The sequence below is a fragment of the Malus sylvestris genome, chromosome 16 (assembly GCF_916048215.2).
Source record: "Malus sylvestris chromosome 16, drMalSylv7.2, whole genome shotgun sequence".
Taxonomy (NCBI): Eukaryota; Viridiplantae; Streptophyta; class Magnoliopsida; order Rosales; family Rosaceae; genus Malus; species Malus sylvestris.
Window position 1 is genome coordinate 3,447,654 of NC_062275.1, and position 12,345 is coordinate 3,459,998.

The 12,345-nt window shown below is 33.3% G+C and overlaps 1 protein-coding gene across 1 annotated transcript; it reads right to left on the reverse strand.

The window, feature by feature from the left end:
- Window positions 1–1,009: 1,009 nt before the first annotated feature.
- Window positions 1,010–1,773, reverse strand: LOC126606747 (basic leucine zipper 43-like). The gene has a single exon (XM_050274135.1). It carries the CDS (start codon window positions 1,654–1,656, stop codon window positions 1,078–1,080), a length of 579 nt encoding a protein of 192 aa, XP_050130092.1. The 5' UTR covers window positions 1,657–1,773; the 3' UTR covers window positions 1,010–1,077.
- Between the last annotated feature and the right edge of the window lie 10,572 nt (window positions 1,774–12,345).

Genomic DNA, 12,345 nt, shown 5'->3' on the forward strand with positions numbered 1-12,345 from the left:
GGAGGGGCCTGGCTGGAATGTGAGGCATAAATTATATGGTGGGACTACATCATTAGTAATGCTGCATTATATATGGCAAATGCATGTGGGTGTGCTCCAACAGTGCCAGATAAAAAGGTAAATCCACTGTCGAAGCAGCACCTGAAGCGTCGGCTTTCTTGGCAGGACATTCAAATTCGTTCACGAAAGCAATGATGGAAGCTTGGTTTGGCTGAACAAAGCGAGACAACAGAGACAGGTCAAAATAAAAATTTTAAAAACATTACTGAGAGGGGAAGGTGTGTAATTTTGCTAGCTAGTGGATAAACCTTTTCAAATGTTTTGTTTTCGCATAGTAGTCCTACATTTTTGCATGATGAGCCACCACTAGCACCACCACCACCTCCACCACTTCTTGTCTTTCTCCTGTTCCCGCTGTTAGTCTCTGGCTCACTCAGATTGTTCCCACAACGTTATTGAATGTACTCCACGAACTGATCCCTGCCCGTTATTTTCCCGAATTTAGTACATTCGATTGTATCTATTTTACCTTATAGCGGTGATGGGACAGATTTATCATGTTGCATAGTAGTAAGTACCAAGTGGTAACCCTTTTGTTCTGATCTTTCTAAATGCTGCAATTTATTGTGTATTTATTTTTCAGGTGGTTGGTAGGGTTCTCAGTTGTCAAATTAGAAAAAAAAGAAGATAAAAACGATGATATAAATGATGCAGTGTTTGATAATTCTATGATGGGCTACAAAGAAATATCTCAGTAATTATGACCTGCAACTGCAAGTACATTTTACAGTTGTGTACGCGGCGAGAAGCGCAAACTCTTGCGTGCAACCAGCGGAATACATCCCCTTCTCTTTATCTCTCTTGTCATGTTCGAGTGCATCGATTTTTAATGTGATAAAGACTCCTCTATTAGCCAAGTTGATATCAGATGGTGGCGAAGTGCTTTGAAGGATTAATGTGATAAAGACTAATCTGTTAGCCAAGTTGATGTAAGATGGTGGCGAAGTGCTTTGAAGGATAATAAAAAACTGAATAGCAATTAGAGTAAACAAAAGGGACATAAAGTAGGCTAATGTGCTAATGTTCAAATGTTCTGAGATGGGCCGTGATGCAGGGCACATCTGAATCCAGCTCTCTGAAGGTGGAAGCATTTATATTGTAAGGGCTGCCAATCTGCAGGTTTGTGAGCATTTGGCGAAGGTCGGAAGATTCTTCCTTGAGCCGAGCATTCTCCTCCACAACCCTGTCGCGGGACTCCGAAACGTTGTTCAACCTGTCTATCAGGCTGTGGTTCTCGTTCCTCAGCCGCACCACCTGCGACCACAGCTCGTCGAGGTGCTTCTGCTTCCTCATCCGCGATCTCCGAGCGGATTCTCTGTTGGATATCATTCTCCTCTGCTTCCTCTCTTCGATGACTCTGAGGTGGTGGTGTTCTTCAGCGTCGTCGGAGGTGCTGGAGTTGTAGCTGAGGCTGGAGGATTGTTGAGTGAAGTCATGGCCTGGAGGAGGAGGGATTTGATGGGATAAGTTGTTGAACAAGGTGTTGAAATGGTGGGAGGGGATTTGGTTGTGCATGAAAGCATAGTCGGAGGGATTTCGAAGTGGGATTTCAGATTCGAAGTAGTGGAGTCCTGAGATGATCTCACCTGGAAGCATGGCTCTAAAAGCTGAGAGTTTTTGTTTAAGGTTTTTTATGGACTTGCAGTTGAAGGGCTGTGACCTGTGTTTTGGAGGGCGGGCGATAACAGCATGAAGAGTGAGAGGGGTTTATATAGGGGAGGGACGTGCGGTTTTAAAAGAGCAACACTTTCAGGAGCTTACATAAGCAAGCAAGGGTGGACAATTATTGAGATGAAACACGTAAATGTGTCTGATGTATGTGGGGGAAGATATATATATACATCTTAAACATGGATCATATTCCATCATGGTTGTTGTTGGTGGTATTACAAGACCATGGTATTATGAATTTATGATTCGAACGATGCTGAGGAAAGGAGATTCTAATAAACAGTCGAATATATAAAAAGAGGGATTCGAACAGAGAATCTCAAAATGTGTATGTGTTTTATAAATATGAGATGGGATTCATGTGCATGACCATGCGTATAATTTGGATAATGACTTGGCGTTATATATATGATGGTTATTAGAATAGAGAAAAAATTGATGTGAAGAGATTCTTCAATGTGCCGGAAATATGGTCCAACTGATCAAATGTAATAAACTAATTGATTTCGTAACTTAAAAAAAAAAAAATCAACCAATTATATTATGAAACTTAATGTACCGAACCGTATTTTTGGGACACGAAAACTTTCTCGTTTATGTGCAGGAGTAATAATTATTGTGAGGAATGTTTTGGAAGAGGAGAAAAAAGGAAATTTGAGAAATGAGGTTGAAGTCAAATTAATTAAAGTTGCTAACATTTTATGTGATGACGCAATGAAGGTCAGTTTAAAAGTAAATGATTAAATTAAACTCAGTTTGTGATGATTAATTAGTTCATTTTTGTTTTATTTGTTTAATGGGGAAACTTGATATAACTCCAATTTTTTGAGCCAATAGTAGGAATAGTCAAATTTATTAGAATAGGTCCAATTCTTTAAATTTAATTATTTTATTATCAATAATTATCTCTTAAATGAAAAAATTTATTATAAAAATCAAATTTCTTCCTAATTATCTCTTTGATTATTTCTTTTTATTTATTTATTTGTTATTTCTTGTTCTTCCTCGTGCTTTAACCCATTTATAGATTTTATTTTAATTTTTATAATCAACCTATATCACAGGTTAATTGTATTTATCTACCTATATGACAAATTCTTTTTCATAGTAAACCTGTCACAAATTAATGTGTCTTGCTTGTAGGTATATTATGTTTTTTCTACCTTTTAGTTAGGTTTCATATCTCACTTATAGGTATAATATACATTCATATATTTGCTACTTGAGTTAGGGTATAATGTTTTGCAGATAGATTTATGTTAGTATATTAATTTTTTTGTTATACTATATTAATTAGATATTTTGGAGTTGAAAAATGCATAATATTAAAAAAAATTAATTGATTTTTAATATTTTTAGAAAATATAAAATGAGTATAAAAGAAATAAAAACATATAATTTATTAACTGGACTCACTCCTAAAAACTCTCTATGTTTTTGACCTGGATCTAAAAGCCCCTTGTTTAATTTGGATGACTCATTGAGCACTTCAACCTTGGATTGGAGACCACATGAAGGTGAATTATTACTAAATTATCTAAATTGTTAACATCAAATACCTAAATCCTCCCATTCATTTTCTTTATAAAAAGAATTCTTGTTGAGTTTTTAACTGGCCAAGAACACATCTTTTGCAGAATCCTTTATGAGCTTTGGCAACGTAGTACCGATCAATAGTACTTGGCTTTTCAGCCTCTTTCCTTTTATTTTATCTTACTTGTATGTTAACGCAAACTTTTATGCTCCTGCATGGTGAGTTTTCTTGTCATATGGATGATGGATATGACCTCTTAATATTCTTTCCTAAAACCTATATAATACATACATACATACATACATACATACATACATATATATATAGGTGATACGGTGAATTTGAATACGGATTTGCAGGCATAAATACTTTTAGTCGCTTGAATTAAGCATAAATACTATCGGAACAAATTTTGAAAACCAAAAGGGGATAAAAGTATAACGAAAAACAGTTTCACATTACATTCTTTGTGCTCTTTGATCTGGTTTTCCCTATTCTGCTTAGGTCAACCTTTGCTATTTAAGGAAGAAGTGCAAACTTTTATGAGGATTGGAAGGGAAGGAAGTGACACTTATTCAAACAAGGCACTTAAACCATATGTATAAAGGATGGTGTTATTTACACATATCTAATTTTTAGTTGTCTGATCGAATGAATTAAAAAAAAAATTAATAGACAAAAATTAATAAAAATATGTAAAAAGTAGAAATAGTGTGTGAATAGCCTACTGCTTATCAATTACCATTGATATATGATGTAGTTAACATGATACCTGCTTTGGATTTTTTTAGGTCATAATGATCTAACTTCCACCACATATTATTATTTATATATGATTTGAAGGTTCAGTGTTCCTCGTCCAAGTTTACAAGTTCATCATTATTCTTTCATGACGACGTATCATGTACTGCCACCTCTCCCTCTCCCCCCCCCCCCCCCCAAAAAAAAAACACACACACACACACACAATAAGCAACTCTTTTAACCATACATACTTAGCGGAGTTACCTCTAAACACAATTTTTCACCTTATCGAAACCTCATTTTCTTGTAGCTCTCAGTTTTTCTTTGATCCAGTCAATCTGATAGCAATATGGAGGGGTGTGCAGGAGAACAAAAATAATGTGCATAAATCATTTTCCTACAATTAATTAGTCTGAATTATCAAATCTCGATTATTATATATGAATGACAAATAAGTGGTAGCTAGTTTTTCATATTATATATCTAATTATTCTTGATCATTATTAAACTTTTCATTTTGTGGCTATGCATGACCTCCTCGCAAATTTTGTATAGAAAAGATGAATGCTAAAAGAAGATTAGATCAATTAAAAAAGTGGTGTTGCCAAATCTCAGAGCCAGACAGCAACTTGCAGACAAATATTCTGAATGGCTTGTTGTATATAAAAACATAGTTCAGCATTCTGTGATTCTATCCTTAACCTTTATTAATCACTATTATATAACAATGCATGGTTTAGGTGCTTCCCCACTACATAAAACTTCCATTTTGCTTCTAAATTCCAAAGGCAACTGGATAAGATCAGTGAGTGTGATTAAGGAACAATTCAATAAAACCATCTGCTAAACATGAACCTAAACTCGTGTTCAACTTTTCAATTGAAAGATGGAAATAGCACAGTCCATTGTGTCACGTGTAGTTTCAAAACTTCTTACGATTAGTGGTAATAGCATCAATTTGAATTGCTTTTCAAGATGGGCAAGAAAGATGTACTTTTAGCATATGATGGTAAGAGGAAAATGTTGGGTAATGTAGTCTTATATGGTGTCTTGTCCAACAGTTCAATAGGATAATGTTAATATCGCGATTTACTTTTCATCTTAGTTAGAATTTTATAGACAAACATAACAATACAGTGTAATCGAAATATCGACAATATTAATAATATATACGACATATTGATAAATAATGTATTCATATATTTGTCGATATTAAGCAGCCAACCATGACAAATGGTCATGCATCATGACCCAAGGTTCTCTCCCTGAGAAGAGGTGGCATTGCATACCCTAGTAAAAAAGTAAATCAGCAAAGATAAAAGAACTACCTAAAATGTGCCAAACAATTTCCCACGGATAGGCCTATGTAGCTCCTCTCCATGACCAAACATATATTTGATCATCAAACACAACCTCATTATAAATCAAAATAAAAATCCCACAGAGAGAAGAAAATTGAAAATTTTGGGGTCCTACATTAAAAGAAAACAACAAAAGAATAAAGAGAGAAAGCAAAAGACATGATTCACATGAACATGCAGCCATGGCTGCTACAATGGTGTTCTTCTTTCTCCCAAAGTTTTTGTGTTTGTGCCTAGTCTATATCTATACAAGTTGCAGTAGCAGCTAGCTAGGGTTTTGTAATGGCTAGTGGATAGATACAGATAAAATATGCAGACACAGGAGAGAGGGGAGCATCATAAGAGTGGGCAAAGTGTTGCGTACGGAGGGGTACTGGATTTAACAGCTGCCTATTTCCGGTGCCAAAAATTAAACAATCTGGGAATTTGGAGGGCAACCGATATGATTATTGTGTGTGCACAGTGGGGTCTAATTTGTTTATTTTTTCTTCAAGCTCTCTCGCGTGGGTGCACGGTGGACCAACCCACTAGGGCCACTCTCGGCCATTTGCTTGGCCCGTCAACTCGGCCAGCCCCAGCAAAGTCTGAGGCCACCAACCCACCTCTCTCTCTCTCTCTCTCTCTCTCTCTCTCTCTCTCTCTCATGTTCACACACAGAGCTAATTAACATAGACTGATCACATGAGAGTCCTCTTTGAGGCATTATACATGTGTTATATGTCTTGTTAGTCTCCCTTTTGTAGTTTTTTCTTAAACTTACTATTCACAATTTGGTTGATTTTTTTTGCAAATATTAACCTGTAAAAGTGGTCCAAAATTTGGATGAAGAAATTTAACTTACGATTCACAATTAAGTTTTTTCATAAACTTACGATTCACAATTTGGATGAAGAAATTTAAGATTATTAAGGAATTTTAAAATGACAAAAATTGAAATGACGGGATTTTATTTTCTAGAATTTGTGAATTTCGTTGTTCGGTTAACCTAAAAAAATAATATAATTGAAAACGGAATTTGTTAATTTTAAACTCCCAATCATAGAAATTGGGAAATGACACCTATTTACATAGAATTTAAACTTGGAAATTGGAGGCCCCAAATTCCAAGTTTTTTTTCCATGTGGAAATTCTAAATTTCTATGTTATAAATCCAAACAAGGGAATTGGTACATGTCAATTTATAAATTCTGATTTTTATCCAAATTTCAAGTTTATTTTCCTCATCCAAACATAGTGTAAAAGTTCATCAGATCAATTGCAGAACAAAATGAAATGCAATTTCTCATTAGGGCAAGTGAATTCAATTAATTGCCCCAACTCTTCATTATTCTTTTGATGCAATCTTGAGCATATGATTGCCATGCATTCCGATACTTAACAATATTCGTCAAAAGGCCGATATAGAGTAGAGAGCCATGGGAAATTGCACAAAATGATTCTACTTGTTTCATCTTGTTCCCGAGAAAAATTCTTCAATCTGCCACTTACCGTGTGAAGCTTTTTTCCTTGGTTCCTTATAATGGTGTTGAGAAAGACATTGCAGAAAATTACTGTGTATAACTTTCGGTGTGGTTTTGAGAAAGACATTGCAGAAAATTATTACCACGATGTGGCATGCCACGATAATTGTTTATTGTTGTGAAAATTAGAAGAAAATTATGATATTCTTTTAAGAAGCACGTATAAAATTGGGTTGAGACGCGAGTATCTCGTTATTTTTTAGGAGATTCAAGCCCACTGCGGTTTGACAAAGTCCATGAACCGGTGCAGCTGTATATCCCTTGACTTGTCCCCTCTATGATACAGCAGTCCAACCGAATCGTTGTTTGACTCAAACCTATCTGCACAAAATTAAGGAAGAGTCCAAAGTTCCACCACACAAACACCACCTTGTCCAATAAGTAAAAATAGAAAAGATGGAGTAAATGGAGAAAATAATAGTTGTAAAAGAAATTAGGTAGTGGATAATGAATAGAAGGATGATGGAAAAAATGCTACTAACTATAGGCTTATTATCACTCTTAGTGAATGGGGTAATAAACATGAATTAACAAGAAAAGAATTACAAAAGTTACAAAAGAAAGAAAAAAAAAAGAATAAAGCTAAAAGACTCTATCTTCATTTTTTACTAAGAACAAATAATTAATTTATGTAACATTAAAAATCCACTAACATTCATAAACATGAAAAACGAAAACGTTTTGGTCAAATTTTTTAATCCAGAACATATAGGAGAGTAATCACCACTCACTCAGTACTTACTGGATCCTCTTCTTCCACGTCACTGCCTACGGCCACTGCAAGTGAACATCGACCTCTATATCTTGTTAGGGTAAATTTTTAAATTAAATCATGTAAATCAAATGACGTGAAAATTGATGGTTTGATTAATTTTTAATTATTAATTAGCGTGTTTATTTTTTATTTGATCTATATCATTTGGTTTGCAAATTAGTTTAAAATTTTGGTATTTCTAGCATTATCTTAAGGCTTTTTAGTCAAAATGGCCCATAAGATTAGCATAATTCCTTACTTTAATTCATGAGATTTGAAATCGATAGAAGTGGTTCTTGAATTTGTCTCCCATCAATCACTTTGGTCATTTCATGAAAAATCTCCTTTAAATAAGGATAAAATGTTAAAAATACACTCAATTTTGTCCAATTATTTGGCTCATTGTTTATTAAATTAAAGGTATTTTTGACTAAAATTGAAGGTACTTTGGCATTTTGGTCCTTATATAACAAAACTTTTTACAGAATGATCAAAATGACTGATGGTGAACAAACTTAATTATCACTTATATTAATTTCAAATCTCAATGACTAAAATAAAGAGTTATATCAACCACAAAAATTATTTTGGCAAACATCCTAATCCAAAATATACAGTCTTATTTAATTATTTTCTGGAACCGACACTCGTACCACATTTGCACTGTCTCCACTTTCCCCCCACTCAAGCAACTACAACTTTTCTTTCTTCCTCCAATTCCCTACCTGAAGTCATCACCATTAACACTTTGTAGTGATTGGTCCATATAGGATAAGCTCATCACCAATTTTCTCTTCTGCTAGATTATATCTAATATACGATTCCATTTATTTTATTCCATAATCTATAATTTAATTGTCACCTAGCTAGCTCGGCTAGATCTGTTATTCTATATATATTCTCCAAATCTTTTCTTGTGACATTGTTGTTTATGGAGTATCATTTGTCTTGTATTGGGATAAGGACCCATATTATTCTAAAATAATCCTAATATCCATGCTTAATTGTCTTTTGTGTGCTTACGCAACTTAATTTAAGGTCATAATCCACTTCCAATGTGGAAACTAAAGTTGTTTTAGGTGTTTTAGAGAGCGATGGGTTTTTGTGTAATAATGAGATTTACTCTGATGAAATCCTTAACAAGGTAATAGTAGTGCCATATGAATTTTAAGGTTGACATATGTTTATTGGCGTGAATAAATACATTGAGTCGAATTCTCCTGTTTTAAAATACCAGGATGTATATTATGACACCAACATTGTTACTTTCTAGAAATACAACAATATAATAGTCATACGAGGTTGATTCTTTTTAATGTTGTTGAATATATCAAGAACAATTGAACATAATTTCTTCGCTAGAAAACAACAACCAAACCCTAAAATTCACTAGAGAAAACTCATGTTTATTGAATTAATAATCGAACAGTACAAAACATAAAGCCAAGATGATCTATTTATAATGTAACTTAACCCTATAAAACCCTAGGAATTTATGGTATCACTTCAAAATAAGCTTTCATTGTACGGAATTGGATCCCATCTGGATAGGATCCCCATATCTTAGTCATTCATCGTATATCGTATGGTTAGAAATCATTTAACTTTTTTTTTATTTAAAATTAAACACAAATAGTATCTAACGAAAACTAGCTACACGATGTACTATAAACGGTTAGGATATGGGGATCATAGCAAAGTGAATCCGGAGAGGATCCTCTTTCTCATTTTATGGGTTTTGGACGTCCGTCAAAAAGTCACACTACTGGAAATTTGAGTATAGGCCACTGTTAGGCAATAGAGAAAATATTTGTGACTGTTTATAAGCCACGGTATGTCGTGGCCTATGTCAATTTTTTTAGTGGCGCAAATAAAAACTAATTACGTACTAAACATGGGTTTCTAATATAGGCTTGATTCGATGAACAAACACACCCCTGAATTTTGAGTACCGTGACAGTAATATAAGCTTCCCAGTACAATCCTAAAGTCACATTGGTTTCTAATATAGACCAAATTTGCAATCAGAAGGCTTGCCACAATGATCCATCTCAATCCCCTTTGGAATACATTTATCAATCATGAAAGTCTACATCCTTGGTGCAACTTAGCATAAGCTAGCCAAAGTAATTCTCGAATATTGATATTTGATTGGTTTCTCCCTAGCTAGCTAAAGATCCCAAATTCCTTTTTAATTAACCATGATCATATGGAGATTAAGATGCTGATCCAAACAAATCATCTATAGAATATTGATGAATCAATTTGAATTCTTAATTATAAGAATGATTAAGAGCGTTCTCTAAACATCGAGAGCCACAAGCATGTTGTCCATGATCCACCAAAAACTGGCTGCCAATTTGCTCATGACAGCAAATGCACTTGCATCGAGTAGAAAATGCGCAATTAATTTAATTGTTGTTTGTGAGCTTATGATCGTCATCTTTGAACCTAACTCCACAAAAGTGCATGCGTAAGTTTGTCAACTTCAACGTTTTTGGTGTTTTTATTGAATAATATTAGAGAGACTAAATTTATAGAATAAATTCTATAAACTAAATGACATGGAAGTTGATGATTGAATTATTACTTAAACGTTGATAATCATACTCATTTTTTATTGATGATATATCATTTAGTTTACAAATTTAGTCTCCCTAATATTACTCTGTTTCCATTACTTAGATTAATTGGCCCATTTAATTTCATGTGGATAAAAGCCACCGATTGTGATTAATTAATTAATCTATTGTTAGTGCGACAACGATCGATTTTGTAGTTAAAGTGATTAAAATTATATTATTAGACTTAAAATAAATAAAGGCGTGCATAAAAAATTAAGTGCAGAGATGAAGAATATATTGCTATGTACGCGATAAAGAAGTGATTTATGCATACATGTATTCTTGTTGATTTTTAACATTTGGGTCAAATAAATAAATAAAAACTTAATAATAAAATAAACAAAAGTATGTAAAAAATAAAAAATAATAACGTGCCAAAATCATTTTTACATATATTAACAACTAGAAGTCACTTAAAGAATATAAAACATGAATGACTGTCTTTAGCATATGAAAAGAAGAATAAACAAAAGTATATAAAAAAAATTAATAACATGCCAAAATCATTTCTACATACATTAACAACTAGAAGTCACTTAGAGAATATAAAACATAAACGATTGTCTTTAGCATACCAAAAAAATAAATAAACAAAAGTATATAAAAAAAATTAATAATGTGCCAAAATTCGACATCCATTAACAACTAGAGGTCACTTAGAGAATATAAAACATGAACGACTATTTGTAAAAAAAAAAACAATTTGAGAAGAAAGTGGTATATATAATATAAGAAAAACTAATGAAAAAGGTTTGAAAATTTTGAGTTTTAATGATAAGGACAAAATAAAGGTAAAGTGAATAGTACCAGGGTTGACTTTTTAGTGTAAAAATATGATTTTTCGTTTAAATAAACAGTACCGTGAGCTTTTCATTAAAACTCCCTATAATATATGTTCATGAGGCAAACAAAATCCACTTATTAAAGGCAAGGCTTTTGAAAAGGTCTAGAGTGGAATGAACGTCTCTTTGGTTGGTTGCATCGAGGGACACTGTTAGGTTGTCTTCTCCAATTTTATTTTTGGAATGAGACTTCTCTCCATCTTTCACTCTTTGTGACGTCTGACCCGTGAGCATGAGACAATTTATAACGAGGCAAATTGTCAGCCCTCCTGTTTGGATGTTTTTCTCATCCTCTTCTATTTGTACAATCACGGTTAAGCTACGTCAACAATTTATATTATTATTGCTTTTTATCTTATTATATCTATAAAAAAATTAATATAAAATATTAACGTGGTTTAACTGTAACTGCACAAAATAAAAGATAATGAAAAAGGCACCCAAACAGGAGGATAGACAATCTGCCTCCATTTATAACCACGATTTCAGATTTGTTTATGATTCTAGCTAATAGCATTTTTCAGTTTCGAACTTTCTAGCCACTAGCTAATGTTAATGGTAGTACTGGTAGATGGCACATCTGTGCATCATTGGAAACGATAAGTTGGAAGTGGTGTGCTATCTACATACTTCATTTTACTTCTCACACACCTCTTGATAATTTATGTTCGTTGATTTTCTTCAATTCATCTGATCCGACGGTCGAAAATTAAAAATGTGTGTGAGAAGTAAAATGGGGTGTGTGGATATCACACCCCAAGTTGGAATACTGAATAACCCTTCAGAGTTCCAACTAATTTCCCTCGATTTTTGAAGTATGAGACAATGCTAAAAAATGTGCCCTACTTCATATAAGAAAAAATATTTGTTTTCACATGTAAGACTATGATAAAATTATACTTAAAAAAAACACTTCAAATTCAATAATATAGAAACACGGAAAAACTAATTTATTTTGTATTATAAGAAGGGAACCGAAAAACCCCGAGCTTACAAATAGAGAGATGATGAGTTTTGTTTTCCTTTTATCTTAACATTTAAATTGTTTTTATGTAAATTTTGAGGTATTTTTTCTTATTTACTAACTTTGTCAAAATGGAAGTAGAAAAAATAATCATAGTTTCGAGTCTTTAATTGATATGCATAAGCAATGAATGAGCACTAAATTAAACCTATTTGTGGCAAGTCATATGATCTGTAAATTTGGTCTACGCATTACTCTTTGTTGAAGGTTA

Excerpts from the sequence above, each read along its gene's own strand:
- LOC126606747 (XM_050274135.1), bottom strand. The coding sequence starts at position 1,656 with ATGCTTCCAGGTGAGATCATCTCAGGACTCCACTACTTCGAATCTGAA.